Source organism: Lygodium microphyllum, chromosome 1, assembly GCF_053477565.2.
Source record: "Lygodium microphyllum isolate KBCC chromosome 1, Lygodium_microphyllum_v1.1.10, whole genome shotgun sequence".
NCBI classification, from domain to species: domain Eukaryota; kingdom Viridiplantae; phylum Streptophyta; class Polypodiopsida; order Schizaeales; family Lygodiaceae; genus Lygodium; species Lygodium microphyllum.
Window position 1 is genome coordinate 71,372,030 of NC_141135.1, and position 27,419 is coordinate 71,399,448.

At 43.5% G+C, this 27,419-nt stretch overlaps 1 protein-coding gene and 1 pseudogene across 2 annotated transcripts in view; one reads left to right on the forward strand and one right to left on the reverse strand.

The window, feature by feature from the left end:
* The window catches only part of LOC148041245 (DEAD-box ATP-dependent RNA helicase 20-like), a 45,023-nt gene extending 18,772 nt beyond the window's left edge, over window positions 1-26,251 (reverse strand). The window contains exon 1 of one of the 2 annotated variants that reach the window (XM_087678397.1): window positions 25,779-26,250. In XM_087678397.1, the coding sequence (XP_087534523.1) occupies window positions 25,779-26,138 (360 nt within the window). In that variant the 5' untranslated portion in view covers window positions 26,139-26,250. Of the gene's footprint in view, window positions 1-25,778 lie in introns of both variants that reach the window. The other variant, XM_087678407.1, reaches the window with a different exon arrangement.
* On the forward strand, window positions 8,497-9,856 carry LOC148041246 (uncharacterized; annotated as a pseudogene).
* Window positions 26,252-27,419: the final 1,168 nt, after the last annotated feature.

A 27,419-nucleotide genomic window follows, 5' to 3' on the forward strand; every position in this document is an offset into this window, starting at 1 on the left:
TACCTAAGAAGAAGGAATAATCCCTCAAAGGGGGCTCTTGTTACTCATTCTTCAAAGGGGCAGCAAGGGAAGGGTAAACCAAATCAAACTTCAAATCAAAATCAAAATCAAGCAAGGGAATCACAAGGAAACTCCCAGTCTCAACTCAAACCCGGGTAGTAAAATGTACCTAAGAAGAATTTGTATTGTCAACATTGTCAAAAGACTGGCCATTTTGACAACAAGTGTCGATCAAAGGCAAGAGGCACATCAACAAAACCCAAGTCACAGACCCCTGCCCCTCAATCGAGCAATCCCCCTCAAGGGAGGCAAGGTGGTGGCAAGGGGCAGTGGAAAGGTCATACCCACACTGCCACCGGTCAACCATCCTAGTCAATAATGTTCTCAACTCCAAAGGCCCTGTTTGACTAGTCTGCAAAGGCCCACATCATCTCCATAGAGACATCTAATGCGAGTGTCGTCCACATTTGTGAATTGCCTCCCAACGAGGTTACCACAGAGGCCCAATCGTCACAACCGAGCACATCAGTACATGTTTGGATTGTGAACAGTGGAGCTACACATCACATGAATCCTATAGAGGACATCTTCTGTACTCGAGCCCCTGCAACCAAGCAAGTCCGCGTAACAAACAACTCCTCAATCAAGATCCGGGCTCAAGGTTGCAACAATTTTGCCACTGACAAGGGTTCAAATCTTGCTTTGTTGTACAATGTATACTATGTCCCTCAACTAGGGGTGAACTTGTTATCTATTCAGCAGCTTTGTCGGTTGGGGCAAGCAGTTTTCTTTAAAGCGACTAGAGTCAAAATCCTTGACTCTTAAGCTCGTTTAGTGATTGCTCACAATGAGGCACAGCCTAATGGCCTATAGCACATGACCCATTTTCTTATCGAACCGATAGCCGAGGGCTTTGTTGAGCTAAAAATGCATTAGCTTTACTTAAACAGCCCCAAAACTTACTTAATAAATGAAGAAACCTTGTTTATTTAAAAGAAATGCAATCCTAGAGAGTTTTTGTGTCCCATAAGCACAAACCCACTTGGGAGAGCCCAAACTTTCTATAAATACGTATGCTGCCCTCCATTCAACCCTCAATCTCGTTTTTGCAGATTTCACGTGTTTCAACTTGCTACCCAAACCCCGTTCACGGAGGACATCTCATCCGAAGCTGTCCATTGCTGTCTACATCAGTTGGCACCTGATTTCCAGCCCTCTTCTCACAGTTTGGAGCTGATCCCAACCAGGCAATTGCTGTTCCTGCACAAACCTACTACCGTACTACCTGCCACGTCATCTGCAGCCTGTGTTTGGCAGTTTTCTCTCTCCTCCAACTGTCGACAAGTTGTCCAACCTGCGTTTGGCAGCTTTCTCTCTCCTGCAGGCTGTCCTACGTACATTTGTAGTCTCTCTTGTTAGCCTGTCTTCTTTCTTTGCCAGTTTGTCATCTCCTGGTTGTGAGCTCTTGTCAAAGCCTGACAAGAGATAGAGGAGCTCTGGCATTTCTTGTGCTTGTTTTGTGTACAATCGGCCCATCTTATGGGCCCTCTTCTCACAGTTTGGAGCTGATCCCAACCAGGCAATTGCTGTTCCTGCACAAACCTACTACCATACTACCTGCCACGTCATCTGCAGCCTGTGTTTGGCAGTTTTCTCTCTCCTCCAACTGTCGACAAGTTGTCCAACCTGCGTTTGGCAGCTTTCTCTCTCCTGCAGGCTGTCCTACGTACGTTTGTAGTCTCTCTTATTAGCCTGTCTTCTTTCTTTGCCAGTTTGTCATCTCCTGGTTGTGAGCTCTTGTCAGAGCCTGACAAGAGATAGAGGAGCTCTGGCATTTCTTGTGCTTGTTTTGTGTGCAATCGGCCCATCTTATGGGCAGGTCAATCGGCCCATATTTGGGCAGGTGGGCCAGTTTTGATGATGGGGGGGTTATTTATAGCTTGCCTCCCCCCCCCCGTCAATCTTCTTCACTTCTTCTGCAAATTCCAGCACACACTCCTCCGTTCCCACTCCGACATTGGTGCTGCCATTATCTCCAGCCTGATCTGGTGCCCTCAATGACATTTCGGGATGCATGCAGGGACTGATCAGTCCACAGTTTTGTATTCAGCATTCATTACAGTCAATGCAGATTTTCTTCCTTCATTTTCAGCTTTCTCTCTCTCTCTCCCTCTGTGTTCGTGTTTCTTCTTCCGTTGCACACTCTCACATGGTATCATCGCCTAGCTGAGACCAAGGAGGAGATCTTCCTTTGCATAGGAGTTCACCATCAACTGCAGCCTTCATCTACCTCTTCCAGCTTCTGGCGGTGCATCCAAGGCCAAAACACAGCCTTTTGTACTTGCGTTTGGTATTCAGCACCCCTAGAAGACTAGGCGACAGTCTATTTGGAGCCATTTGCTTGCGTTTGCATCAAACGCAGCTATTTTGCAGTCCTCCTCATCATCAAGGGCAGAGGCGTCATCATCTGCAGCCAGGCGACAGTCTTCAAGGTGTCCACAACCTGTGTTTGTATCAAACGCAGCCTTTTCTAGCATCTGGAGTGGAGGCGTCCTTTTCTGGCAGCCACCCAACATCATCCACCTCCTCTTCTAGCAGGCAACAACACTTCCTGTGTCTTTCAAGTATTGGCAGCTTCATTGTGACTGTCTGTTGCAAATTCTTTGGTGTTTGCATATTCGGAAGATGTCTTGCCAATTTTCAAGCTTTGATGACTTAGAGGATGAGCTTCTTTCTCATCATTCCTCTCAGTGAAGACGGGATTATCAAGAGTTTCGATGACGGGAGGAGTCTCCTCGTACCCGTCCTTCTTCAATCCATGCATCTCAGAGGGTTCCATCTACTGTGAAGGTTCCATCGGCGAAGATTGCTTCATATGTCCATATGCATTCCTTGATTCCCTCGATACGCGTTCCCATACTCCCTTCCTTTCCGAAGAAAGACAAGTTGGATGGTTCCAACTTTTCCCTCTGGTCATGCAAGGTGGAGTGCATCCTCGACACATTCGATCTACGGGAGCTCGTTTCTTCACCCATTGATCGTCCCCCGGTGGATCTTTTTAATGGGGCCTCTATGGACCGTGCAGCCTTGTGGAATCGGCTCAACTCACGAGCCCGTTCCTTTCTCTTTATGAGTCTTCATGACTCTGTTCTTGGTCATGTTCACAAGTTGAAGACCACAGAAGAAGTGTAGAAGAAGCTTGCATCTTTGTACCAGCATAAGACGTTTGCTCACAAGATCTCTTTGGAGAAGAAATTGCGGATGCTCAATCTTAATGATTCTTCTTCTATGAAGGAGCACATCACGAAGATGGAGGATATGAAAGGTGAGCTTGCCTCTCTTAGTCGGGTGATCTCTTTCGAGGATATAGCAATGATTCTCTTGACTCAACTGCCATCACCCCGCTTCGATGTCTTCTATTCCAACCTCATCACCTCGAGGACCCACAAGAAACTCTTATGGGAGGAGCTTTCCCCACTTGTCTTGGAGCATGACGAGCGTATCAAAGAGGTGGGTGCCAGTGGCTCTGGCTCCAACAAGGCTTTTACTGCAAGTACCGGTGGCAAGAAGAAGAAGAAGCAATAGCAAAAGGAGAAGGCTAAGGACAAGGAGGAGGACAAGAAGGATGCGAAGGAGAAGCAGCCCAAGTGCCCACACTGTGGGAAGGGCACTCATCCCGAGGAGAAGTGTTGGCGGAAGTACCCACATCTGAAGCCTAAGGAGAAGGACTCGAAGGCAGCCCCTGCCACAACAAAGTCTGCTTTTGTCCATGTCTTTGTTGAGGAGGATACAGCCCTAGCTTCTACCACTCAGGAGAAGCCTTGGCTCGTGGACAACGGAGCATCTTCTCACATGACCTTCAAGAAGGATTGGCTTCAGGGCATTCATTCAAGAGGGGGCACTGTCACCATTGGTGACAACTCTACAGTTCCTGTTTGAGGCATGGGGACATTACCTATGTTCTCAGGCAGACGGTCTTCGTCCGCCAAAGTTCTTTATGTACCTGATTTGGGTTTTAGCCTTTTGTCTGTGCATGGTCTTACTCAGCTAGGTACCCAAGTCATTTTTACCCAAGATGCAATTATAGTGGAGGATGCTTCTACAAGTGATGCTCTTTGGAGAAGTACACAGGAGGGTGGGCTTTACAAGCTCACAACCTTAACTATGAGGGCTTCCCACGAGCTTGGAATGCTTTGGCATGCTCGTTATGGGCATCTCAATTTTGATGCGATTAGGCTGGCTTCTCAGAGGAAGATAGTGAGGGCCTTCCAGTTCACACTTTATGCCCCAGTTGCTTGAGGGGCAAGCAACACAGGCAATCACACCCACAAGTTGCTTCCAGGCGGGCTTCTTCACTGCTCGAGTTGGTTCACACCAACCTTTGCAAACCTATGAGCACGGCCTTCCTTCGGAAGGCCAAGTATCTAATACTAATTGTGGACGATTTCAGTTGTTATGTGTAGCCTTACTTCTTGGAGTACAAGAACGAGGCATACTCCTGTTTCTGCAAGTGGAAGGTGATTGTGGAGACACAAACTACTTCCAAAGTTCGTGGCATTCGACCTGATCATGGTGGCAAGTTCACTTCTCACCTCTTTTCTCAGTTTTGCAAGGATCACGGCATTCAGGTAGAGTATTCCCATCCAAATACACCATCGGAGAATGGTGTGTGGAGCGTGTGAATCGAACCATGGTGGAGATGGCCCGATCTATGCTAGAGCATAGGAGTCTTCCTCATACCCTTTGGGGTGAGGCGGTGGCTACAACGATGTGCATACGCAACCGCCCTCCTACTTCAGCATTGCAGGACACGACTCCTTATGAGGCTTTCTTTGGGAAGAAGCCTTCGGGCTATTTATAGTTGTCCCCCTGCCAATCTTCTTCACTTCTTCTGCAGATTCCAACACACACTCCTCCGTTCCCACTCTGATATTGGTGCTGCCATTATCTCCAACCTGATTTGGTGCCCTCACTGACTCTTTGGCTTGCATGCACGGACTGATCAGATCAGTCCACAGTTTGTATTCAACATTCATTACAGTCAGTGCAGATTTTCTTCCTTCATTTTCTGCTCTCTCTCTCTCTCTCTCTCTCTCTCTCTCTCTCTCTCTCTCTGTTCGTGTTTCTTCTTCCGTTGCACACTCGCATCTCTCTCTTGCAAGCTGTCCTACCTACGTTTTTAGTCTTTCTCTCTCCTCACTGCCATGTGCATCAAATCCAACTTCTCACTGCTGTGTTTGCTGGTGTTCCACATCTGGAGCCTACCTTGCTGCAATTCCGGATCCGTTCAGAGTACGACAAACTCTCTGGCTCATTACCCCTACCCTAATCCATAGTGTGTTTCCTACATGAGCATTGTATATTCAGCACTTACATCACTTCAGTTATTTTCTGTGTTCATTGTCTCTAAGTTACCCTAACCCTAATTGTGCTCTTTTATTAGTCTGTGCTTTGTCATACGATTGTTATTTGTGTTTCTGTGTCAAACTATTTCGTTACATGGTATCAAAGCCTGGTACTCTCTGAGAAACCTAGGCCTTTGATCTGAAAGCTCTCCGCAAGAAGCAAGAACAACAGTAGGTTCAAATGACTTCGAACACATCAACACCAATTCAGTCTCCAGAACAACCTATGTCGAGAACCGAACGAGAGTGGGCAGAATAGCTTACTCCACAAAGTTCTGACATGGTGAAAGACACTTCTAACAACACCGAAGAAAGGCTATACAAGCTTTCCACTGAAACATATCATGTGATCATGGACTTTAAATGAAAGAAGATTAAGGAGCTCGATCGAAGCATTGTCCTTCAAAAGAAGCTACTCAATGAAGGTATGCATGCATTTCTCTCTTTAGATGTTGCGCATAAATCTGATGATATTGCAAGGCCGTCGAGACCTCCCTTAGGGATGGCCCCCCCTGTTGGAGAAAGAGATCCGGAGTATGTTCCATTCTTTCATCCTCTTCCGTCTACTCCGGTGCAAGGTACTTTAGATTCATCTTTTGTTGCTTCATCTTTTACCTCTTCTACTTTACAATATACTAGTAGAAATCATTAGGAAGATAGAGTACAATCAATTGACGACGGAAAAGGTTCTCTTGAGGACCAATTCTTGTATGTGAACAAACACACGTCATGGAGATTATAAGAAAAAGCCAGGTACCTCTTCTTCTACCCTTTCTTCTTTTCACTTTACTTCTCAAAATCAAAATGAATTTGATGATCCTATTTCTAGATTGCATTGTGCACCATCATCATCATCATTTCATTTTTAATCATTAAATGGTAAAAATGAACAAAATGCATTTGCATCTTTCACACCACAAATTCAAAACCCACCCATCCCACAACATTCTTTCGTTGCTTCCCCACTTCCCTTCACACCATTTACATTCCCCTATCAAACACCTCATGTTGCACCTCACACCACACAGGGGGGGTTATGGAAACATAGGCACCGCCTTTAGGACCTCATCCTTTCCTCCATCGGGTGGTGTTCCACCTACTTCTCACACACTTTCGAGATCATTGCAGCCTCTGGGTATCCCCCAAATCTCTCCCGAGTGTGGATCAGTTGGTACCACAGCTTGCCTCTATAGCATTACCTAGTGGAACTCCCGGTCATGTTGTTGTGCCCCAGTCGAGCTTTCGACAGGGCTTTCGTGTCACAGTGCCATAGTGACAGGAAACGGCCGGAACCGCCCCCCGGCACGTGGAATCGCCGTCCCCGGAATGTATCCGTCATGGACCGCGTTTCCAAATGATGGAACGTTCCCTATCCCGTTTCAGACAAGGAACGCGTTCCCTACTGCGTTCCCTGTCTGAAACGGGACAGGGAACGCCACGTGGCAGGCAAAACTTACCTGCGCTCGGTCGCCCGCATTCTGCTTCCGCCTACGCTTCGCGTTCTACTCCCGCCTGGCGCCCAGACTCCCGCCTGCATCCTGCACCCTGCTCTTCGCGTTCTACTCCCGCCTACATCCTGCTCCCGGGACCCGCCTGCATCCTGCCCCAGCGGCCAGCCACCTTCATTCTCTTCCTTCTTCTTCTTTTTTCTCTTCCTTCTCTTCCCTCTCTTCCTTCTTCTTCTTTCTCTTCTTTCTGCTCCCACCTCCAACCTCTTCCTTCTCTTCCTTCTCTTCTTTCTTCTTCCTTCTTCTTTCTCTTCTTTCTCTTTCTTCTCTTCCTTCTCTTCTTCCTTCTACCTTCTCTTCACTTCTCCCTTCTCTTCTTCCTTCTTCCTTGAACCTTCTTCCTTCTCTTCCTTCTTCTCCTCTTCTCTTGAGTCTTCCTTCTAAGTTCTTTTCCAAGTTCCAAGTTCTCCTCTTTTCTTCTTCTTCTCCCTTCTCTCCCTTTCCCTTCTCTCTCGACTCTTGAGTGAGTCTTGACTCTTGAGCCTTCTCCCTTCTCTCAAGCCTTCAATTTTCAGCCTTCAATTTTTTCTTCTCTCGACTCTTGAACCTTCAATTTTCAGCCTGAAATCATAAATGGCTTCATCTTCCCGCCCTGCTCGTCGGGTTGGTGGTCGAGGAAGAAGGTCTGATGATTGGTCATGGTAGGAAGAAGTAAATGCTGACCGCCCTTTGAGTGGTGGAGGATCTCGACCATAGACTTGCAAGCTTTGCCCATACAAGCGAACTAGTGGAGCAAACAAGGTAATCCATTGAGCCGAGCATTTGTATTTCAAATTTTTATTGATTTTAATTTTTCAAAGTTCCTTAAATATTAGAATATGGACTACCAATTGCCACTTGTTCCATTTTAATATTTATGCATAATCAGGTCCGAGCTCATCTCCTACATGAGCCAAATTCAGAGGTGCAGTTTTGTCCAAATGTGACCTTGGAGAAGCAAAGGGAGCTTCGTGACCGTGTAGCAGGTCAACAAGCTTATCTTGCATCTAGACCACGACGTGTTGCAGTTGACCCTGCAACTTTTGTGACACCATCCCCATCAGATGTATCTAGAGCAGGGTCAGTATCAGGAAGTGCTGCCTCCACACCTACTGCAGGCATTGCATCGGCCATGGCATCAACAACGCCACATGTTGCACGTAGACAAAGCACACTTGATGCTAGTTGGGATCCCAAGAAGAAGGAAGAGGTGGATACATCAGTGGCACACTTTTTTTATCATGACCACATTCAATTTCGTGCAGCCAGGTCACAGTATTTTAAATTGATGTGCAAGAAGATTGGTGAGTATGGCCCTTCGTATGTACCTCCATCATCAGAGACCTTACGCACCACTTTGCTCGACAAGGAAAAGCGCCTTGTTGAGCAAGCAACGGTGACTAGAAAGAGCATGTGGGCTAAAAATGGAATTTCCTTGATTGCTGATGGTTGGAGTGATACACGCAAGCGATCCATTCATGGTATGGTTGCTTATTCTCGTGGAGAAATGTTTTTCATATCTTCACATGATGCATCGGGGACAGGAAAGTCAGCAGATGTACTTGCAGCAGAGTGGGTTATAGGTGTCGAGCTTATTGGCCCAGAGCATGTTGTGGGATTTGTTGCAGATGGAGAGCCTGCAAATAGGACAGTAGGTGCTATTATTCAGGGATATTATCCGCATATCACAGTTTCATATTGTATGGCTCATTGCTTGAACAACCTACTAAAGGATATTGGTAACCTGTCATGGATTGCACTTGTCATAGAGCAAGGAGCTCAAATGGTTAGCTTTGTTTTGAATCACCAGTTTCTTCGCCATCACTTCTCTTTGCGGTCGAAGAAGACACTTTTAAAATACTCTGATACCAGATTTGCCTTTAACTTCTTAATGCTAGGCAGGTTAAGAGAATGCAGTGGTGCCTTGAGGCAGTTATTTCTTAGTGATGAGTTTACCTCATCAACATTGGCAGATACTCCTACAGGTATCTTATGCTTGGAGAAAGCAAATAACTCCACTTTTTGGGATGATGTAAAGCGGATAGATGCTATGGTATCACCCATTGTATATTTATTGAGGGTTATGGATTCTATGCAACCTTGCATTGGCAAGGTATATGAGGCTATGGACAGGCTGAATGAAAAGTTGCAGGAGTTGGCACCAAATGATAAGGCGTATGAAGAAATACACCATTTAGTTGTGACGAGGTAGAACTCCTATAGCTCACCCATGCATGCAGCTGCATTTGTTGTGGATCCTAAGTTCCAGGGCAAGGGTCAGGAGAATGACACTGAGGTTATGGATGCATGGAAACTTATATTGTCTCGTCTAGTGCCTGATCATGGCACTAGACGAAAGATCAGAGATCAGCTTTCATGTTATAGGACCTTTCGAGATTCTTTTGGTTGTGGGGATGCACAGGAGGATCGCTGTAAGATTGGAGCAGCTTTGTGGTGGGAGGACTATGGTTCGAATGGTCCTGAGTTGCAGCAACTAGCCATCCGTATTTTGAGTCGGTCAATTAGCTCCTCTTGTTTGGAGCAATTGTGGAGTACCTACGCTCATATTGCTTCAAAGAAGAGGAACCGTCTTGGTGTGGAGAGGGCAAACGATCTAGTATTCGTTAGTGCTAATTTGAGAATGTTATGTAACAGTATGACAACAAAGCCTGATCCATTCACAGAGTGGGAGATGCAGCAAGAAGAGGAGACACATGCTGATGTTGAGGGAGATGCAGCAATTCATGGTACACATGATGATGAGGCTGGCACTTCAGGAGTGGCTAGAGCAGCCTCAGATCATGATCATGATCTTTGATTTAGCTTACTTATCACGAGTCTCATGATACATGAGTCATGACACATTTACATTATATATGATATTATGATCATTGATGACACTGTGACACTTGGGCTATTGACAGTTGTACCATGCCGATATTATATTTATACTTGAGTCTTGCAATCTTGCAGTTGCCCTTTGGGCTATTTTGGCATGCCGCATTTTGCTTCAGTCTAGAGATTAGACTTTATATTTGTAGTCTTTTTTGGAGCAATGAGCATGTTCTTTCAAAGATTAGACTTCAATTTCATATATGTAATCTTTTAAGTTTTTTGGCAATGGTACCATAGGCATGTTCTTTTACTATTTAGCTTAGACTTTAAAGTTTAGTTCATTGTTCATTGTTTTATCATTTATTATTTTTCGCATATGTATTATGGATTTTATTATTTATAATTGAATAGCTTACCTCTTGAGCCTTGTAAGTTGCAATTCAATTTCTAATGAGTAGTTTTAGAATAATACATGATATCTTAAAGTTAAAACTTAAAATGATTTGTCCTTGTGGATTATATACCTTGGTTTTAAGTTTTAACACTCCAGAGTCCACATGGATTATAAGTGAAATATTAAATTTTTTTCATGAATTTTGATTTTTTAAATGCCGTTCCCGTTCCCACGTCCCCGTTCCCTAGGTTTGGCGTTCATGTCCCCGTCCCCGTCCCCGTTAATGAAGAAACCTTGTTTATTTAAAAGAAACATGATCCTAAAGAGTTTCTGTGTCCCATAAGCACAAACCCACCTGGGAGGGCCCAAACTTTCTATCAATACATATGCTACCCTGCATTCAGCTCTCAATCTCGTTTTTGAAATTTCAAGTGTTTCAGCTTGCTACCCACACCCCGTTTGTGGAGGACATCTCAGCCGAAGCTGTCCATTAGTTGGCGCCTGATTTCTAGCCTTCTCGCAGTTTGGAGTTGATCCCAGCCAGGCAACTGCTATTCCTGCACAAACCTGCTGCGTTTGGCAGTTTTCTCTCTTCTCCAACTATCGCCCTGCTTTTGCAAACTGTTGCAAGGCTGGCAACTTTCTCTCCCGTACATGCTGTCCTGCTTGCGTTTTTAGTCCCCCTATCTGGCAGGCTGTCCTACTTGCGTTTTTAGTCTCTCTCTCCTACAGCCTGCATTTTTAGTATTTCTCTCTCCTCACTGCCATCTACATCAATTCCAGCTTCTTACTGCTGCATTTGCTGGTGTTCGACATCCGGAGGCCGCCTTGCTACGATTCAGGATCCATTCAAAGTATGACACTCTCTAGCTCATTACCCCTTCCCTGATCCTTGAGATACAGGAGTTCGAGTTTCAATATTCATTCACTGCATAGTGTGTTTGCTGCATGAGCATTGTATATTCAATAATTATATCATTTCAATTATTTTCTGTGTTCATTGTCTCTCAGTTAGCCTAACCCTAACTAAGTTCTTTTATCAGTATGTGCTTTGTCGTACGATTGTTATTTGTGTTTCTGTGTCATAGTATTTCTTTACAGGCTCCATGTTTCATAGCTTCCAAGCATTAGCCACATCTCGGGAGCCTACGAACAATGAGTGTCTTTATCATTTCCGCCTAGCGCACCTTGGCTATGACTCTCTTTATGAGTTTTCTCCCTGTGAGATGATTGATTGCCTTCCTCGCCTGAAGCTAGCTCGAGATGTCTGAAGAACATGTCATCTCGCAAAGCAACACCGTACCCCGTTTCCTCAACAGTCTACACATAGAGCTGAGATGCCTCTTAGATTGATTCACGTTGATCTTTGTGGACCCACATCCACTGCTGCCTTGAACGGCGAACCGTACTTCTTTTTAATAGTGGATGATCATTCGAGATACATATGGGTGTACTTCCTCAAGCATAAGTCCGATGCTTTCACATATTTCTCTGCTTGTGTATTGTTGGTTCATAACCAGACGCGTTGCCGTGTTGGTTGCATGAGGAGTGATAGCGGTGGTGAGTTCATCTCCCACAAGTTTTCCGAGTTTCTACAGCAATATGGTATCTCTCGCCAGCTCACCTCTACCAACTCCCCCTCTCAGAATGGAGTCACAGAGCGTCGAAACCGGACAGTCATGGAAATGGCACGCTCTATGTTGTTCCCAGCAGATCTCCTTGAGTACCTTTGGGTTGAGACTGCTAACACTGCGTGCCGATGCCCGACTGCGGCTCTTCCTCAGAAGACACCATACAAGGCATTCGTTGCCTCTGTACCTGTCATATCCCACTTCACAGTCTTCGAGTATTATGCATATACACATATGCCTAATGATAAAATAGGACAGCTCACTCCCCGAGATAATCTCCTTATCGATGTCGAATATTCCTCCAAACCAAAAGCTTACCATTTGTTCGATCCTCAAACGAACAAGGTGATCGTTAGGAGGGAGGTCATCTTTGACGAGTGGGATATCGTGCAGTCCTCTACACCGGATTCCAATCCGATTCCTCCTTCCACATCATTGGAGATCGTGCCTATTGAGCTTGGTCTACTACCCGCTCCTGACCTACTAGTGGATTCTTCAACTCCCACGTCCTCCTCTCACGAAACTCGTTACCTCCCTAATACCAACAAACCATGTGGGATTCGAGAATCTTACCACCAGATTCCACTTTGGAGGAACCTAGAAGATCTGCCCGGCTTGTAGCTCAGGCATCATTTGCGTCATTGTTTATAGCTAATTACATAGCGTATTCTCAGTCAAATACATGGTAGAAGGCTCTTCAACACCCTCAATAGCAAGATACCATGGAGAAGGAGCTAGAGAGCATTGATTGAAATGAGACTCGGACATTGATAAATCATCCGAGCCACAAGAAAGTCATCAAGACGAAGTGGCTTTTTAGAACCAAGCTAAAGGTTGATGGGACTTTAGACAAGTGCAAGGCTTGCCTTGTTGTGCAAGGCTTTTAATAGAAGCATGGTATTGATTATGAAGAGACCTTCGCACCTACTGCACGATTGACATATTTTCGATTATTACTCACGCTAGCCGCTCACCACGGTTAACCGATATATCAAATGGATGTCAAGAGTGCCTTCTTGAATAGTTATCTAGAGAAGTAAGTCTATGTGGAGCAGCCACTAAGTTTTCCTTCTGCAAACCCGAGAGATAAGGTATTCACTTGCAGAAAGCTCTTTATGGGTTGAAAAAGGCACCGCAGTCTCGGTTCCATAGAATGAATGAGTTCTTACAAACTCACCGATATCATTCTACCCCTTATGACCTGAACTTATATGTTCGGTCTACTGCAAAGGGGGTCAACTACATCCTGCTATACATTGATGACTTACTCATCACAGGCTCAGATTCTGCTGCCATAACGAAAATCGAGGCAAAGCTTAGTGCTACATTTGAGATGACAAACCTCAGTTTGTTGTCTTACTTCTTGGGGATGGCGGTAGTTTGATCCGGAGGTTGTATTTTTGTGTCACAACAAAAACACACTTCAGCTTGTGATATAGTTCACTACAAATCAGACACGGCCAATGGCCACGCCTCTCGATCCTACTATCCACTTGTCGAATGATACCCCAGGTCAGTCCTTCGATGCGCATAACTATAGATATGTTGTAGGGAAACTTCTTTGGTTAATTCATACTAGGCCAGACTTAGCTTACTCACTCAGCATTCTCAATCAGTATTTCACAGCACCTAGCATGTCACATTGGATTGCATGTCTTCGTGTGTTGCGTTATTTATAGTGTATTTATTCTTATGGCCTCACTTATGGTTCTGATTTATGTTTGCAAGGATACACTAATTCTAATTGGGCAAGAAATCTTGACATCTAGAGTTCCCATAGCGGCTACCTCTTCACCTTGGACACAGCTCCCATTTCTTGATCCACCAACCATAAGCAAGAGACGATGCTGGCTTCCACGATCGAGGTTGAGTATAGGGCTCTCTTCAATAGCACCACCGAGGCCATCTACCTGAGGAGCTTACTAGCGACGCTTCACTTCCCTTGTGACTCTCCCACCATTGTCTACTACGACAACCAGAGTGCCATTGCCCTTGCGAGTAATCCAATCGTCACACCACAAATGCGGCATGTAAAAGTCCACTTCCACTTTTCCAAAGAGCAAGTTGAGCTAAGCACTATCTGCCTAGAGTTTGTGCCTTCATCAGACAATTTTGCAAATATTTTAACCGACGCAATCAACCGACCGGTTCTTTAATACCTTCTACTGAGGATCGGCTTGGATACACCCTCCCCTCCTTCAAATTAACGGGCAGAGGATGATTCCCTCTTACTTTTCCTTCCAATTTGAGAGGAGACCGCTACTTCTCTTGATTGTGACAATGATGATGCTTACAATTTTTTCACTCGTTTATTCTTTTGTATTGTACTTATGGACATTTGTAACTTCATCCGCACTGTCAAGATGACATGATTGTAAAACGGCACTTGGGCAAGTAAACAATTTCCCTGCGAGAGCACTGTCCAAGTGGCATCATTGCATTGCATTTTACGTGAGCATGACATCTTGCATCTCCCTTTGCATTACCCCATACATTGGCCTTCTGTTCATGTAAACATATATCTATGTGCATTTATCCCTTTTCAGTTTTTTGGAGTGATCGACTAAGGATCCACCATATTCATGGTATTACACATAGCAATCTCCAAGGCAATTTTCCCTAGCTTGCTTGTTTGCTTTGCTTGTCTTGCTTGCTTCACATCTTTGCTACATTTGTGTCACCCACACCTTAGTCATTTTTCTTTTTCACCAATACCCGATAATGATAGGGCTATATAGTATGCTTGTTTTGTGAAGATCTCGGGTTTGACTATCCCTTATCACTCTCCCGCTTGGGGCACAAATACTCAATAGGAAAATTGATTTGAAACCCTCACTTAATGTTAAATCTATCAAAACTACAAAGCCCTCCAAAAAAAAAAAAAACAATGTTGATTTCATCCGCCTTTGCAAAACTTGGTAGGCCACTAGGCAGTCAACATACACCCTTTGTCCGATGCCCTAGCCTCTCTAGGGTGATCACTTATGCTCCCTTGATAAGATAACCATCGCCTTTGTAGTCTTAGTAGGCCACTGGGCAGCCAACACGCACCCTTTATCCGATGCTCTAGCTGCTTTGGGATGGGACGCCTTGGGATAAAAGTTTTTTTTTTTTAAGGGCTTAGTTGGCCTACTTCTCGTGGCACTGTTGTCGGGCCTAAGAGGGGGGTGTTGAGCTAAACATGCATTAGCTTCACTTAAACAACCCCAAAACACACTTAATAAAGGAAAAAACCTTGTTTATTTAAAAAGAAATGCGTTCCTAGAGAGTGTCTGTATCCCATAAGTACAAATCCACTTGGGAGGGCCCAAACTTTCTATAAACAGGTAAGTATGCTGCCTTCCATTCAACCTTAATCTCAATTTTGCAAATTTCAAGTATTTCAACTTGCTGTCCACACCCCGAATGCGGAGTGTATCATGGTCCAAGCTGACCATTGCTGTCTACAATAGTTCGGCACCTATTTCCAGCCTACCATACATTGTGTAGAGCTGATTTAAGCATGTTGACTGCTACTGCTAGTTTTTCCTTCGTTTTTAGTCTTTCTCTCTCTTGCAGCCCGTGTTTGTTGTTTTCTCTCTCCTGCAGCCAGCGTTTTTAGTCTTTCTCTCTCCTCACCTGCGCTTATAGTCTTTCTCTCCTAGACTGCCGCCTATATCAGATTCAGCTTTCCTTGGCTGTGTTTGCTCGTGTTTGACATCCGAAGGCTGCCTTGCTGCAATTCAAGATCCATTCGGAGTACGACACACTCTCTAACTATCACCAAGTGGTGATACTTTTTGCAGTTGCTTTCCTTATTTGCTTATATAAATATTTTATTTTTCTCTTCATTTAGTTGCTATTGCTTTTTACCCCCAGAGTTCTCTTGGAATAAGCCGGGATCTTTGCATGGTCAGAAGAGGCAACCATTGGAACAAATTGGACTAATGGTTTGTCTGAGCCTTAAGACCGGTTCCATATTGAATGGGCACTGAAGAATAGAATGCCAGTGGTTTGGGACTGTGTGCTTAGCCACTAGAGATGGTGCAAGACAATGAGTCCGGCCAAGACAGCAAATGCACATGTGAGAATGCTCACGGAATAAAAGTCACTGTAACTGAGCCACATTACACTTTTTGATGTGGTTGCAATGATAAAAGTTGCTCAGAACAACTCGAAAAATGGAGGGGTCACAATCCGTAAAATTTGGGGAGTTACTATTTTTGGACCCCAGAATCCGTTCACGTCATTATCTTCGTTTTTGCACGAGGATTAATACTCTGGTTTGTGCCAAGGTCAAATTTTGCACCAATCATGGAGAATTTTAGACCGGAAGGTTTAAACGGGAAAATTGTTACATGTATGCCATGTGGCACAAATTCCCAAAAGAGAGAGAGCATTTTTATTAAAAAAAACGTAATAGGCATAAGGGGCAGATTGGAGAATGAAGTTTTGAGGAGCTGAGGGCAGATTGCTGCAGTTTCATCAGCTATGGAGAGTACTTCATCTTTGACTCATGTACGGAGGTAGAGCTTCCTCCCTTTGATCAACCCTCTCTCTCTCTATTCTCAAAGGAAATGCTCTGCATGATGGGCTGATTCCATCGAAGGTACAGTTCTGTGTTTTCTTTGCACTTTTGCTGAGGCAAGAGCCTCATTGTCCAAGTTCAGGAGCAGCTGTTGGCTTCTCCAATGCAGGAACTAAAGGAAGTAATGACAATGCCACATAGGAACAAGGTTTTTCAGCTCTAATTTAGTGTTATTCTGGACATGCTGGACAGTAAGAACAATGAATTCAGAGATCTTTGAATTATGGTTACAGAAAATGCTTTCCTAAAAGGAATGTTATTCTAGAGATGCTGGACAATAAAAACAGTGAATTCAAAGATCTGCAGACTGTAAATTTTGCACATGAATCATTGAGTTTTGGTCATAGAAAATGCTTTCCTAAAAGGGATGTTATTCTTGACATGCTAGACAGTAAGAACAATGAATTCAGAGATCTGCAGACTGCAATTATGCACATGAATCATTGAGTTATGGTTACAAAAAATGCTTTCCTAAAAGGGATGTTGATCTGGCCATGTTGTACTGTCCTTACACAGCAGGGATTTACTCAGAAAAGATGAAAACCAACTATTCACAGGTTATGTATTTTGAAACATTTCATTTTCGTAACTTTCCATCTTTAAATTGATAAAGAAATACGAGAGAGGCCCTGGTCTTCAGGGCCAATCAAATGTTGAGCAAGGGAGTGAGGTTTCTGTTTGTGTGTGTGTGTGAAAAGACTATGTGTTTATTGAAGAAACTACCACTTTATGTGAGTCATAAACCGGTTACATGGTTCCATCCTCGGGATTTGAATTCTTTTCTGTAAGAATTTAAGCTCGGACAGTTTTGGGTGAAAAGGCCATATACACAGGTTTTACACAGATTACAGGACTAGAGAGATGGTAGACATGGATAAAGGCAAAGGAAAACTCCCTCATGAAGAAGAGAGTTCTTCTTTTGCTCATAGACATCGAAGAGAGAGCACTGGTACACAGGTGTCAGCACCATCTAGAACCGACATTGAACCATAGGATGAGGAGCAAGAACAAGAGGACTTGTTTATGGTACAACTCCTCAGTATTGTTGGCTCTTTCCAACTGCTTATAAAGAATCCTCGGATGCAAAAAATTTTGAAGTCACATAATGAGAATTCTCAGGCTGAGTCATCACATCATACCATGGAGCGCTCAAAAAGGCAAACCTCTAAAGTACGTGAGCATGTGGAAAAGGCATCAAACATGAAGACAAGTCTAGTGCAACAAGAAGCACAAGCACAAGATCAAGGAGTGAATGGTCAAAGCAGTTATGCACAAGTGGCACAGCAGACTATTCCTCCCCAGTTTGCTACTTATCCTAGTTACTTTGGTAGTGGGTCAGTTTTTCAAGCAATGCCTGAATTACCCACTGGTTATCAGGGATACTTGCCTAGAGGGCCACCAGGAATGATGCCAATCAAGGCAATGAACCCACTTTATGCTAATATTGATCTACAGCCTGGTTATCAGACTTTGCAGAGTCCTTATTTGATACCTGGAGTACAAAATGCAGCAGCTGGTTTTTTTCAGCCTAGTGGGGATATGGCGGCTAAGACAGGTGAAATGAATGTTGATAATGCACCTACTAAGGGACTCCCCTTTTTACAGTCACCTGTCTATGACAACCTGACACCAAAAAGTGCAAAGCCTAAAGACTATAAAGAGGGTGGTCATGCATTAAAGTTTCAAACCTTCAGTGGTATGCAAGATAAGCTGAAAGCTTTGACATTTATACAGCAGTTTGATGCAACTTACATTGGAGGGAATTTTACTGAGACTTCTAAGGTATGGAAGGCTGCAACTTTTTTGAAAGGTAATGCTTTGCAATGGTGGAACATATTGTTGATGCAAGGATATGCACCTGCCACTTGGGTCCATTTTAAACAGCTGTTTGCAGCCTCATGGTTAACTAACACGTTTGAAGTAGATGTCATGACTACCTGGCATAAATTGGACGCAGCAAATTGTGCGGATCTAGAAAAGTACAATAAGAAATTTTGGGAAGCACTTTTTCCCGTGAGTTCTTACAGGATAGTGCCCCTGTCAGAACAAATTGAAAAGTACTGTTGCGGTTTGCCCGAAGCCATCAGAGATTATTGTACCAAGACTAGGGTTACAAATATGGTACAGTTATTTGAAAATGTTGGTGTGGCAAATGCATTGTTGAAAGGAAAAGCTGACAGCTTTAAAGGCACTGAAAAGAAGGATTCTCGGTTTAAGCAGGATCTTGGCAAGAAGAAGAAGCAATTTCTAGAAAAGATCAGCTTTACAAAGAAGTCTTTTGGAAGAAAAGATTTCAGCGGCAACCTCAAACTTCTTTTAAACAAACTAAAGGACAGAAGAGGCCACTTTTTGGCAAATCATTTGAAAAAAGAAAGGCTTTAATGATGGCTGGGAAATGCTTTATATGTGAACAGAAAGGCCATATTGCTTCTACGTGCCCACAGCAATCTTCTAAAAATACGGAGGATAAAGATGTGCCAAGTAAAAAGAAACCCAGCATTGGCTTAGTGCCTGATATGATGGGAGATCAATCAGCTGATGATGCTATAAAATTGTGCAAAGCTTGGGGAAAGATCAGAGATTCCACACTGCTTATTTTCTTTGATCTTGGAGCTCGTGCAAACTTTATATCACCAGCATTGGCAACTAAGCTGGGTATACGTCCCAAGGAAATGGGACCAGTTGGACAGGCTGATCTGGCATGCCCAGGACATACTGAACCTATCAACCCCATTTTGGCAAACTCCCTATGCACATTCAGAGCTATGTGGAGACAAAGGAGTTCCATATTATGCCTTTAGAGGGCTGTGATATTCTATTCGGTATTCCGTGGTGCCACAGGAAGCATGCTATCTTGGATACTTACAGCAGAATGATTACTCTTGTACATAAGGGCAAGACTCATGTGTTAGATGTGAAGCTTAAAGGAGAGTCTGTCCTAGTTGTTTCTACTTCTGCAATTACTTCTGTAATGAAAAATCATATTTCTGCATACTTGGTTTTTGCAAAGCAAGTTAATGAAGTTGACAGTAATGTGTCTGTACTAGATGAAAGTAGAAGGGCTTTCTTGGATAAATTCTGTGACTGTTTCTCAAATTCGTTATCAGGAGAGTTACCCCCTGAGAGGCCTGAAGATCGTACCATAGATCTTGTTTCAGGGACTAGTCCGCCCAATAGGCCACTATGCAGGGTCAGTGCAGCATAGCACAAAGAGATTATGACACAGGTTAAAGAGCTTTTAGAGAAGGGACTAATTCAGCCCAGTAGTTCTCCGTTTTGTTCACCTATGTTGTTAGTTCTTGATGACCCGATCTCCGTCAGCCCGAGCACAGTCTGTCTCAGCCAACAGATCTCAAGACCAGAATCTGAAGTGAATAGATGGGAGAGAGTGTCACAACCTGACTATAAATAGCCAGGTAAAGAATGCCTAGCACCAGGTTGGCTGCATTAAATGCAGTCGACTACAGAAAAAATAATTAAAAAAACATCCGACTGCACCCTGTATTGTCCAACTGCAGGCTTGCCATGTGGCACCTACGTAGACTAATGACCTGGCTGCTGACATCCGTACTGCTGATGTGGCACTCTGCCGTACTCTCCTGTCCACCGACTCTCCAAGAAATGACTGTCTAACAGAAGTTTCATTGGCATATTCTTTGATGATACAATTATCTTTTCAAAGAATGAAGAGGAGCATAGAAAACACTTAGTTACAGTCTTTAATGAGCTTAAGCGTAACAGATTGCTCACTAATGGCAAGAAGAGTGAATTCTTTTTGGAAGAGATTCACTTCCTTGGGCACATAGTTTCTAAAGATGGTGTGAAGATGAATCTTGAAAAGATAGAAGCAATTGTCTCTTGACCAGACTTGAAAACTGTTCATGATGTCCGCAGTTTCCTTGGCCTATACTCTTACTACAGAAGATTTGTAAGACACTTTGCAGAGATTGCTTCTCCTTTACATGCGCTTGAAAAGAAGGATGTCAAATGGCAGTGGACTAACAAAGAGAAATCAGCATTTAGATGTTTGAAGGGGAAAATGACTACAGATCCAAAACTTATTTTGCCAGATCTGTCTAAGCCATTCGTAGTGCAATGTGATGCATGTGGAAATAGCATTGGCGTTTATGAAAAAGAGTTATTAGTTGTGATCCATGCACTTTTTAGTTGAAAGCACTATTTGCTTGGTGCTGATTTGTAGTGCAAACGGATCATCAAACACTTAGATACTTTCTCACACGGGCTAAATTGTCAAAGAAACACATGCATTGGGCAAATTTCCTATCTATGTTTCATTTTCAGATAGTGAATGTGAAAGGCAAGAAGAATGTAGTTACAGATGCTTTATCTCGCAAACCACAAGTGTCAGCTGTTTCAATTTCTTATCACCATGAATTGGATGATATGAAAGAGCAATATGCTAATGACAAAGATTTCTCTGAAATCTATGAACAATTGATTACTGGCCAACATCATGATCATTATGTGTTCAAAGAAGGCTTTATCATGATGCATGGAAGACTATGCGTTACAAAACAGCTAAGGCCAAAAGTTTTATTAGAAAGTCATGCTCCACCGTGTGCAGGACATCGTGGTATTGATGCTATAGTCAAAGCGGTAGAGACTTTCTTCTATTGGCCAGCCTTGAGATCTAATGTTAATGCATATGTCAAATCTTGCCTTGTATGCCAAAAGGTCAAATTTGATACACAGAAGGCACCAGGGTTATTACAACCACTGCCTATTCCAGCAAGGCCATGGGAAGTATTGCCATGGATTTCATTTTTTATCTTCCAAGAACTTCTTCAGGGAATGATGGGATCTGGACTATCATTTGCAGATTCAACATGCAGGCACATTTCATTCCTGTAAGGAAAAAGATTAAGTCAAAACACATGGTAAAGATATTTATGCATAATATCTTAAGGTACCATGGAATGCCACGGTCAATTGTTTTGGAAAGCATTGTTTGAAAACATGGGCACTACCATCAAAACAGGGAACGGCCGTTCCGGCGCATAGGAACGGATTAACACGTTCCGGGAGATCCGAGCCCAAGAAACGCTAGTGGATCGTTTCAGCCTGCTCCATGTCCCGTTCCATCCCATTTCGGGCCATTCCAACAATGAAAATTAGAAAAAAAAAAATGTCGTTTGTTTGCTAGCGCTCGTTTAGGGTCAAGATTTGCTGCCCAACGACTTCTGCCTCTCCTCTCCCGCCTGTTGCGCCTATCGCGCTTGCTTTGCCTGCTGCTCCCACTTGCCTTGCATATCCCGCTTGGCTCGCCTACTGCTCCCGCCTGTCCTACTAGCTCCCGCCTATCCCGCCATCTCCCGCCTGCCTCTCCCACTTGCCTGGCCTCGACTCCCGCCCGCGATCAGGTAAGAAATCTCGCATAAAGCACCAACCGAAGTGTTTCTCTACTCAATACTGATTTTTGTTCATTAGGGCCATTATCTCCCCCAAATTTGGGGCATTTTGGATCAGTTATCGGCAGTTGCTTCAAAATATGGGGCTTTCTCAAGGATTGGGACCCAAATTTGGCTGCAATGTCCCCAAATTTGGGGCATTGGGATCCATCATCCCAGGATCTAACAAAGCCCCCAAATTTGGGGCATTTTGAATCAATCATTGCCCCAAATTTGGGAGCTGAAAATGCGCCAAATTTTGGGGCATTTTCAGCAAGGGAATGCAGGCTAGAGTGCCCCAAATTTGTGGCATTTTGAATCAGTCATTGCCCCAAATTTGGGAGCTGAAAATATGCCAAATTTTGGGGCAATTTCAGCAAGGGAATGCAGGCTGGAATGCCCCAAATTTGTGGCATTTTCAATAAAGGAATGCAGACTGAAGTAGCACCAAAGTTCAAGCATTTTTAGCAAACATTTAACACATGCATGTTGAAATTTTGGTGCAAATTTCTGCAATTTCATTGAACTTTACTAACTATTTGTCACTTTTATATAGATGGCAACATTGACATCTATGGGATCTTCATCATCCTCAGCAGGTACTTCGTCATCAACTAGACGAAGTCGAAGCACTACTTGGTCATGGTGGGATGAGGTAGATGCAAGGGTGCCATTGAGAGGTGGAGGGGCTCGCCCTTGGAAATGCAAACTCTGCACTTATGCTCGCACTATTTTTGCACTAATGTATCAATTGAGAAGGCAGGAGTTACTTGACCGCATAGCCACTTCTATGGGGAATTCACATGCCAGGAGGACACCAAACATAGCATGGATCCAACAACATGGACTCCAAGGCCAGTAGAGCATGGTGCTTCATGCAAAAGACCACCAGGATTAGTGGCTACGCAGCCTTCTCGTGGGCCATCAGTGGCAACATGTCGTGGTGTTAGAAAAAGTTCATTGCACACTTCATGGGAACCAAATAAAAAAGAGGAAGCAGATGCAGCAGTGGCACGTTTTTTTATACCATGACCATATTGCATTCAAATCAGCCAGGTCACCTTATTTTTAAATATGGTGACGAAGATTGCAGAGTATGGACCCACATATAAGCCCCCTTCATCAGAAACTATCAGGACTACGTTGCTTCAAAAGGAGAAAGCAGCCATAGAGATTGCAACAACAAATATTCGCAATCAATGGGCAAGAAATGGAGTGACATTGATAGCAGATGGATGGAGTGACACACGCCATAGGTCCATACATGGTGTTGTCGCGTATTCTCGTGGGGATGTATACTTCATTGGTAGTCATGATGCTTCAGAGACTAGAAAGAGTGCAGATGTATTGGCATCCGAGTGGTGCGAGGCAGTGCAAGCTGTTGGGGCAGAAAATGTGGTGCAGTTTGTGGCAGATGGTGAACCTACAAACAGGGCAACAGGAAACATTTTAATGGCAATGTATCCACATATCACCTTTAGTCCATGCAAGGCGCATTACTTGAATAACTTGTTGAAGGATATTGGGGACTTGCCATGGATTGCATCTCTTGTTGCGAAAGGCAACAAGATTATCACATTTATATGTAATCATCAGTACTTGCATGCTGAGTTTCGCAAGAGAAGTAACAAAAAACTTCTCAAATACTCAGATACACGATTTGCATATAACTTTCTTATACTTGGTCGATTGCACTATTGCAAAGGTGCAATTAGGGAGCTATTTGATAGTGATGAGTATGAAAATTGAACTGGGGCTGCCACTGCTACTGCTATGTTATGTAATGCATATGTCTCTGATAGAGATTTTTGGGATGAAGTAAATCGCACCAACCAAATGGTTGATCCTATTATGCACATGTTGAGGCTTGCAGATGGCATGGATCCATGCATTGGGAAGATCTATGAAGGTATGGATCGCATGATTGAGAGGTTGAAGAGTTTGGAACCAAAAGCAGACAAGTATGAGTAGATCAAGGAGTTATGCATCAGCAGATGGAATGAGTATGACTCTCCTATGCATGTTGCAACATATGTGCTTGATCCTAAGTTTCAAGGAAATATGCAAGAAAGAGACCTTGAGGTGGTCAAGGCTTAGAGCACATTGCTTGCAAGGCTTTATCCTAGCCGTGAAATGCAATGCAAAATTAAAAATCAGCTCTCTATGTATTGGCAAACATTAGGGATGTTTGGTTCAGAGGATACACTAGAGGACATGACAAATATTGGGGCTGCTTTATGGTGGGAGGACTACGAGGCAAAAGCTTCAGAGTTGCAATGTTTGGCTATTCGTATTTTTAGCCAATTAGCTCTTCTTGTTTAGAGCAACTATGGAGCTCATTCAATCACATTCACTCAAAGAAGAGAAATCGTCTTGGTACAATGAATAACGAATGACCTAGTTTATGTGAGCTCCAATCTTCGCTTGCTAACTCGTACGTCAGTTGCAAAGGCTGATTCTTTTATACATTGGAAAAAAGATGACGATGACAATGATGATGGTGATGGTGATGGTGATGGTGATGGTGTTGTTCAGCAAGATGAGCATTCAGGCACAGTGGAGCCATCTTCCATGAATCAGAGCATTTAGCGGCTAGCCTTTTAGAACTTTAGAGTATTGACTTGGGAATTGGAGCTCTTGTAACTTGGATCTTTAGACTTTAAAGTTTAGTGCATATTTTGTGTCTTTGCAATGCACACTTGTTGGACTTATGCAACATTGTTGATTACAATGTTGAATCACGAATGCAACGATCCATTGCTGATTACAATGTTTTGAATCTTTATTATTGTTGAAACTTGATTATTATGTCTCTAATTTCACGAATTATGGTTAATATGATATATCTCTCTAGAAGTGGATGTTGCACCCTATATTTGCTACTAATAGGCAAGCACAATTCTTTAGCATCATCTTGTCGAATGTATGCTACAAAGCAAGTAAGTGGATAGAATTGGATAACATTGCCGCCCTAAAGCTTGCTACATACATTTCAAACCACATGCAAGTATATGTCAGCTATTACTATACATTGAAAAAATATAACTAGCTGAAACCTGATGACGTGGTTAACTATCCTCCCATAGCCAATTGTGGCTTGCCTTGTTGTGTCTAACCACTATGCACATTGCATCTACTTCTGTTGTTTCTTTGGAAATGGTAGATGTGGTACATGCATGTCACAAAACCTACCATTGAGCATGCCTTTGTTTGTTGCACTGAGGTGTTTCATCAATGGTTGTCAATCCAATGACTAAGAAGGCTCCTTGGTAGAGAAGTCTTTTCAGGATAGGCGTTTGGGATGTAGACTATGTAACCAACATAAGGATTCTCAAAATAAGTTAGCATTTGAACAGCAATTTGAAAAAGATTTGTGCCTTCTCCTATTCTCTGCAGCAACCAGCGTAAGGACCACTGACTGGCTTACCATGGCTCAAATGATAAGGTAGGATTCTGATATCTTAAGGCAAAGTCAGATTGAGCCAGACATTCACCATATCTATCAAATGATTAAAATTAATATTTTTTTAATGAGATATTTTTAAGGTACCAAGGCCCCACGTTTGGGTGAGGTGATTCAATGCTGGTCTGTCCCGGGGATTGAACCCAGTCCTCCACACACGCAGGCTGCTGGCTTAATAGCTTGCCCTTCGGGCCATTGGCAGGTGCTGATTAATGTTGACAAACACACATTTTTCATTTCTGATTAGGTATACCAAACAACACATGCACGCAGGCAGAGCAGCACGCATGTGTTGCTTGGCAGTATCAATAGATATTTCAAATCAATTGAATGAATAAAAGTGGATCGGGCAAAACTGAGGAGCATCTGAAGAAGGCAATAAGCAAGAGACAAAGATGCTCAAGATGCAACTAACAAGATAAAAATGATAGAAACAAAAAAAATTAAAATTAAAATTAAAACAGCAAACGATGGCAAACCTCAGAATCAGCACGCAACAACTGGATAGAAAAGATATTATAGTGCCTCCCCACGCCCCAAAAAAAGGCAAACAAACAAAACAAAACCAAAAATAAAACCGAATCCTACCTGTTCCTGTTGAAGCCGCTTGACACGCTCAGAGGGCTGCCATTTCACCCAAACGACCTCGGGAGGAGGAGCTAATCCTCGCGGCTCACCTCTGCGAGACCCTGGCCAGTCGCGGCCATAGCCATTCTCAAAACCTCCACCGCCACTCCCGCCACTGCCATTTAAGAAGCCGCCACGCGAGTCTCTGCTTCTGGAACTTGAGAAGCTGGAAGGGTAATCTCGGGCGCTGGAGCGGGAGTTCGGATTAGTATCCCAGCTGTTTGCAGATGAGCGTCCTGAGGAGGAAGATTGGGGAGGGGCGGACGGGGACGGGGATGGAGCTGATGCTCCGGAACGCAGGTGAGGAGGAATGTAGGGCATGGCTAGGACGGAGGAACCCGACGACCTATCGCGATGTTGTCTCAGTGGTATGGTGAGGAACAAAGAAGATCTGCGTAAGAGTCCAACAATTAACTTGAATCTGTTATTATCTCACATCTCACACGAACAAAGATATTATTGCATTTTGGGGTTTGAAGGGGGGGATGGGGGGAGAGAGAGAGAGAGAGATTCTTGTGTGTGTTTTCATGCAATGTTTCTTGGGGGAGAGAGAAAAAAAGAAAGTGATATTGATCTATTTCTATTAAATTTATAATTGACAAATCTATCAAACAACATAGCCTTACATGGCAAGCATATAATGTTCCAAACCCTTAAAAAGAAAGAAAGAATTTGATATTAATCTATTAGACTTATAATTGACACTAGCTTTGCATGGCACAAATACAACGTTCCAAACCCTTTTTCCTTTTTCTTAAATTCTTCCCCTTTTCACAAATCTATTAAACTTATAATTGATGAATCTACCAAACCTAACACCAGCCCCACATGGTAGGTACACTATGTTCCAAACCCTTAAAAAGAAAGAAAGAAACTTGTATTAATCTTTTAAACTTATAATTGATGAATCTACCTAACACCAGCCCTACATGGAAGGCATACAATGTTCCAAACCCTTTTTCCTTTTTTCTTAAATTCTTCTCTTTTTCACAAATTATAATACTATAATATTCTCTTGGGCAGACCAAACGATGCTTGGATTGTGCATTGAAGACCTTAGCCTTGCTAAGCACTCCCTCTCCCATTGCATTGGCATCTTTTTCAAAAATCTCAATATAGTATAGATATATTAATGCACTAGAATGTGCGCCACCCACCCGCCATTAGTAGGTTGCACGTTCAACATTCTTTCTCTCTCTTGGCACTACCTTCTTCCTCTCAACCTCTTATCTCACCCCCAAGTCCTCTCCAAGAAGGTGTACACAAAGTCTACCTAGGGCAATGTATCCACAAGAGCCAACGATCTTGGACATGTTCTTGCACTCGTGGGAGCTTAATTCCACTAGCTTGGCGAGGTCAAAATCAACAAGATAAGGTTGGAAGAAGGAGTCCAACAAGGTGTTGCTTGTATTGACATCTCGATGGAGAATGGTAAGGGAACAGTCACGCTAGAGATAGGCCAGGCTCAACCACTATGTTGTACCTCATCTCCCAATCTACCATTGGCTCTGTCGTCCATCTCTCGGCAAATCATTCAAGCTTCCATTCGGCATGTAATCATGCAACAATAGTTTCTTGGTCATGTTCATACAATAGCCCAGT